Source organism: Pyrus communis, chromosome 9 (genome assembly GCF_041283825.1).
Source record: "Pyrus communis isolate YQ-2024b chromosome 9, ASM4128382v1, whole genome shotgun sequence".
NCBI classification, from domain to species: Eukaryota; Viridiplantae; Streptophyta; class Magnoliopsida; order Rosales; family Rosaceae; genus Pyrus; species Pyrus communis.
The window spans coordinates 4,534,669-4,541,136 of NC_142573.1; the positions used below are offsets into that span (position 1 = coordinate 4,534,669).

The window sequence follows — 6,468 nt, forward strand, 5'->3', positions numbered from 1 at the left end:
GCAGTGGTTTTCTACGAGGCTTTGTTCAGCACATAGAATTTGACGTCGACTCATATACTAAAAGCGAGATTTCTTACCAAATAAAAAAGATGAATTAATTAAGAAACTTTTATTAGCATTTCAAAAATAATTTTATTATACACTTTTCACAAATGTATTTTTTTTTCTAATTATAAAATTTTTGAAGTAAAAAACAATATTTTTAAAGTATCAATAACAATTTTCATTGATTATTATTATTTTGAATTGAGAATTATGTTTATATTATTTAATTGGATAAATATACCCAAATCTTAAAATCCTAGCGTCACAGTTCTCTTCCCAAACTTCAACCCAGTCAGTGCCTGTCGGACATTGATCTGCTCTCTTCCTCTCCATCTCCTTCTCTTGCCCTCCACCACAGAGATGGATTGTCTGCCCCCCATTTTTTATACTCTCTTGTTTGCGTGGTCACGGTTAAGTCACGTCAATATTTTATATTAATTTTTTACAAAAATAATAAAACAAAAAGTAATAGGAATATAAAATGTTGACGTGGCTTAACCGTAACTACACATCACATGAGGGCATGGGTAGAGTATGGAAATGGGAGAGTAGACAATCCACCTCCCTCCACCACATCTCTTTCTGTCCCTAATTTCTAGACGTCAATGCCAACCACACGAAAGATTTTTCAGTGTGATCGGCACACGAGATGGTACATCACGTGTCACTATATAAATGATGAGATATGTTTCTTAGGGCCTGTTTGGGATTGAGGTGATTAAAAAAAAAGCTACTATGAAAAAAAGCTATGAAAATTTTTGGTGTTTGGTAAACTTTGAAAAACAGCTTTTTTTCAAAGTTGAGGGTGAAAAAAAGCCCAAAATCAGGAGATGACAAGAAGCTGCAATTTGCAGCTTCCAAAAGCAGCTTATTTTCACCCACACACGGGTGAACAGTCCGATCTCGAGCGTGAAATCCTTGATTGGATTCGGACACTCGACCCCGCCGTGCTCAATAGGATTAGGAATCGCGACCCTGCCCTCCTCCATGAGATTCAGCAATTCGACCCCTCCGTTGAGATTCGCAACTTTGATCCTTCCATCGTTGATGAGATTCGGAACTTGGACCCTGCTTTCCCTGCGGAATTTTCTGAAAGCGTAGACGTTCCTCAAAATCCCCCGTCTGTTCCGTCTCCTGAGCCGTCCGTTGTTGAAATCCTTGATTGGATTGGGACACTCGGCCCCGCCGTGCTCGATGAGATTCAGCAATTCGACCCCGCCTTCCTCGATGAGGATCGGAGCTTCGATCCTTCCATTGTTGATGGGATTCGGAAATTGAGTTTGAAGGAAAAGGAGGAAAAAGAAGAAGAGAAGGAGAGAGAGACTGAAAAAGAAAAGGAAAATGAGAAGGAGAGAGAGAGAGAGCGAAAAGAGCGAAAGCAGCAGCGGCAGCGGCAGCAGAGGAGGGAATGAGAATGGTGGTGAGGTGGAGGAGGAGGTTGTTGAGGAGAGTAGCAGAAGGGATCAGTACCCATTGAGGCATGGAGACTGTTGGTACTATCTGAGGACTGGCAATTGTAAGTTCGGATCGAATTGCAAGTATAATCACCCTCGGATAACGAAAAACAAGCAGGTATATCTCCCTTGTTCCGCATTTGTTTGTTAAAGATGATGTTATTCTTTCACGTGCATCTTTGTGGTGAAATGTATCCGAAACAAATCGGGACTTTGGGCCTGCATTTAGTATTTGAGACATTAATGCATCTGGCCTCGTATGATTGCAGGAAATAATTGTGTCGTTGGTGCTCACTTTGTGTTTCTTCGTGTTTTGAACTTTATCATATTGATTTGAAGGTGTCTAAGGACAAGGCAAAGCTGAGGGAAGAGTTGGAAGAGAAGCAAGACCAGACCGAAAGCAAGGTTATTATCTATCCGAAGTTCTGGTTTTTACTGCAACTGGTTGGTTTTCATGTTTTACATCATTAAGTTTTGTTTTACTTCGCATATTTGATTTCAAGTACTATGTTGTGTTTTGACGATGGGGTTTCTCGATATGGTTATCTGAAAGCTAGTAGGTTAGAATGCACTAGTGAATATACAAGCTTAAACCTTGTTCATCTTGTAGCTAACTATAGAATGATGAGGGTCTTGAACGTGATCAACTCATAGTCGATGTGTTTCGACAGTTGTATGCTGTTACATTACAATTACATTTTCCTTTTTATACAGGATTACAATTATGTTTTTAAATGTCAATGACATTTCTTTCCCTTTGTACCCGTGTATTCAAATCTGTGCAACGTACATGGTGGCCTAGTAACAGATTCACAATCTTAATATAACAGTTAAGCTTGTGATACAAGTAGGTTGGTTTTTAAGTTCTAAGTTATTCTCTTTTGGGCCAATGAGTTGACCGTTTGCCAATGTGCATATTTTTTCACCCTTGACAGCATTAATAACTAACCACTACTTGTTATTCAAACATTTTTTTATATTTAGTAATGGAATAATATTGGAATTGAAATCTTTTTGCAAGTTTTAGTGTACCTTGGATAATTAGCAATGTACCACGAAAATGTATATTACTGAGACTCATTTGACCTTGCGAAAGATAATTTGTAATGAAAGTTATGGATGTCTCTTTCAACATAGAAGGATTCTTAACTCACAGTTCCTCTCTTGCCTCTCCTATATGAAATACTCGGTTTGATCAGTTATTGTGCTTCGTTATTGCATGCCATCAATTGCACAAACTTTCATCCTAAATTTGTTTCCAATCCAGGGTCAGAAGATTTGCACAGACTACAGCCACTTTGGCGTTTGCAGTTCTGGGCCAACCTGTAGATTTGACCATCCGTCATTATCAGATTCCTTTCTGTGACTCGGAAACTGCAAATAGGGTACGATCATCTGGAAGTAGAAGTGGAACTGATGCTACAATTCCGCAATGGCCTGAGTAATGCGTTTTGCACGAAATGCCAACTAGAGCAGTGGATTCTTGTCGCCAAGGACATGAAATCGCTTTGTTATTGAGTCTTGGAAATGTATCAAACCTTCTCCCCTAGCTGCCACCGGCTTTTCAGATGTGAGAACTTAATGGAAGCCGGAAATGTAAATGTTTCGTGTTTGATGTAATTTTACTGGAAAATAAACGTTGAATTCAGTGAGTATCCTCTCAACTCTGCTTTTGTGGTTATGGTCACGTCCCAATTATCTTCGATTTCCTTGTTGGATAATCCTTACCTAACAAAAGTGATTATGTTTTAACTTTTGACCTCCAAAAACAAACCCCAATTATGTTTAACTTTCTCTCAAGGGAAAACTGTTGGATGAACTTGGAACATTTTTTTAAACAAATGAGAACACACCAAGAATTAACAAGGTTTGACTGCACATGATACAAGGGTTTTTCTATCCGTGCTACGAACTTTTGGGGTATGGAAGAAAAGATGGGCAATTTTAAGGGATATGCCTAATTACCCGTTCAATAAGCAAGTGAAGATTGACATTGCTACAATGGCTCTTCATAACTACATACGGATGTATTCTGAACGTGATCGTCATTTTGATGACCCCAGGGACTTTTGTGAAGAAAGCGATAGTAGTGATGATGATGATGATGAATATCAAAATTATCAAGCTGAAGGATCACATGAGATAGAGGCATTAAGAAATAGAATAGCAACAAGTTTGATGAATGCATCTAATTAGACTACTTTCAAGTACATTAACAATATTGTACTAATGAATCCTAGCTATTCACTCTAAAATATTTCTATTAAAGTAGTTTGTCATACTATTTAAGATGAAGTTTATAAATATTTTTCTTCTAAAAATAAAATATATTTAGTAATTCACTTTTATTTGTTAAGAAAATTAAATTAATAGCACATCTAGTAATATACCCTTTTTGGTCATTTCACACAGTCACAGCTGTTTTACAAAAAAGTTTACCAAACACTATGATACTGCTTTTTTTTTCCAAAAGCACTTTTACAAAAAAGTTTACCAAACACTTTGCTGGCTTTATTTCACAGCCGCTTATTCTCACAGCACAGCCGCTTATTCTCACAGCAGCTTTTTTTCAAAGCACAGCAATACCAAACCAAGCCTTAAAAAGTTAATAACTTAAAAAAGAAAATTTCACACCACTCACATAAAAACACATGGTGTACCACTTGTATTCCCATCATAATAAAAAATTTCTCCAACCACACCAGGCACAAGTCATGACCTCTCTCTCTCTGTCACACAGGTTTCTAGGTTTGATTTTCAGCTTTTAATTTTAGGGAAAATTTTTAGTGACTTTTGACTTTTAAAATAGATTCAATTTTTAGTGACTTTATACCCATATCAAAAGATCCCTTAATTTTACTTCACAATTTTGCTTAGTTTTGTTAATTTACGCCGGCAGATCCCTCCTTAGTCCTTAGGCTCCTTTGTTCCTAGGTAAAAAGGAATTTTGTATTATTTTATATGTTAATTCCATAGAAACCTAATTTAATATTTTTGGTTAACAAGTTTGTCTTTTTTTTTTTTAATTTTTTTTTTATTTTATTTTAAGGGGACAACTATGACAAGACACGGTTATCCACTCCGAGGGCCGGAAAGATTCACAAAGACATTTCAGCCTCATTCTAGCCACAAGTTTGGCTTCCACATCAGCAATAGATTTCGAACCCATATAAACTCACTCTACACCAATCTAAATTTTAAATATAAATTGTTTGTTTTGCCTTATTGTATAATTATCACCAAGTACAAGATAAAATTAACACTTAAACCAAATGTATCAACAAACCCACGTATATAATAATCAAACCCTTGTCATCACACAATCTTTCGTCTACGATTCTATGATGGCTAAAACCCTAAGACGTTGTCAAAGAGAAAAACAAGCTCTTTTGAACAGATGTACAGTGATTTTGAAGTTTAAATCCTTAAAATACGGTATGAATCGAAATATGACAGTTTATTCTATTTGATTTCAATTATTTTCGTTCGGGTTTAGGAGCAGTTGTGTATTGCCTGCAAAAATTGTGGAAGTGTTACTATTGGAGGTCTAACTAGGGGCAGTTGTAATTTTGAGATTCCAGAGACGAACTGGCATATAAGTTTTGAAGACATCCATGCTGAAATGAAACAACTTATCTTTCAGTAACTCGAAGACGTTATAAAAGAAGGTTATCTTCAAGCATTAGATTGGATAAGTACTTATGCATTAGTAAAAAGAAATTGCAAAGAAAAATTTAGTTGGAGCGTGGCTGATGAAGAGCATAACATTCTAATGCTACACTATGAAATAGATATATGCTTCTACGATGATTTTAACAAGTATCAATTAGAGCAGTGGCTTATGATCCACACCCTAATTCCAAATCCACGATGATGATGAGCTAATTATTTTAGATTGGTGTACTTTCTCATCATATGCTCTTGAAGCCAGACAGTGACGGATCCAGGATTTTAGTATGGGGTGGTCCTAACTTTAAAGATCCAAAAAAAAAAAAAGACCAAAATAATATTGAAAAATAAATAAAAATGACAAAGTCAGTATCTGTCTATCAAAATAAAATAAATATTTTTGTTTTCTTGAAGTATAACTACATAATGTGTAACTCTTATCGTGAATGCGAGACTATCAAAACTCTTACCGTTAATACAAAGACAAACACTGTGTTCGATCACTTGAGTGACAAGTCCTCACAACATGCACTAATAAACAAACTAGGCATCCCAAGAAAAACTTGCATAACTAAACTCTAATTAGGGTTTTGGGATCGAAGAGAAGAATGGAACATGTATGCAAACTAGAGGCTAAACCCAAATGCCAACAAAGATTATAGGTCCACTACCACTGGGCAGTAGTCATCAATAAGCATAGAGGAGGATGAGCTAATTATTTTAGATTGGTGTACTTTCTCATCATATGCTCTTGAAGCCAGACAGTGGCAGATTCAGAATTTTAGTATGGGGTGGTCCTAACTTTAAAGCTCCAAAAAAAAAAAGACCAAAATAATATTGAAAAAAAAATAAAAATGACAAAGTCAGTATCTGTCTATCAAATTAAAATAAATATTTTTGTTGTCTTGAAGTATAACTACATAATGTGTAACTCTTATCATGAATGCGAGACTATCAAAACTCTTGCCGTTAATACAAAGACCAACACTGTGTTCGATCACTTGAGTGACAAGTCCTCACAACATGCACTAATAAATAAACTAGGCATCCCAAGAAAAACTTGCATAACTAAACTCTAATTAGGGTTTTGGGATCGAAGAGAAGAAGAAGACATATGCAAATTCGAGGCTAAACCCAAATGCCAACAAAGATTATAGGCCCACTACCACTGGGCAGCAGTCAGCAATAAGCATAGAGGAGGAGGGTAAGTTTAAAGTTTTTTACCGGTTGGAAGAGTTGAGGAATCCCAAAGGCAAAACGAAGTGATTACTTGAATGAGATTAGGACTCCCTTGATATAA

At 36.2% G+C, this 6,468-nt stretch overlaps 1 protein-coding gene across 2 annotated transcripts; it reads left to right on the forward strand.

The window, feature by feature from the left end:
- Positions 1-860: 860 nt before the first annotated feature.
- LOC148694068 (zinc finger CCCH domain-containing protein 37-like) lies at positions 861-3,163 on the forward strand. 2 transcript variants are annotated; one of them, XR_015966318.1, is made up of 3 exons: positions 861-1,617; positions 1,769-1,904; positions 2,767-3,163. XR_015966318.1 is itself a non-coding variant. In XM_088699644.1 (3 exons), exons 1-3 carry the CDS (start codon positions 1,387-1,389, stop codon positions 2,863-2,865), a joined length of 396 nt encoding a protein of 131 aa, XP_088555770.1. In that variant the 5' UTR covers positions 893-1,386; the 3' UTR covers positions 2,866-3,163. The 2 variants fall into 2 exon arrangements, 1 of the variants encoding a protein (XP_088555770.1); XM_088699644.1 differs by having other exon boundaries at positions 893-1,617; positions 1,839-1,904.
- The last annotated feature ends 3,305 nt before the right edge of the window (positions 3,164-6,468 follow it).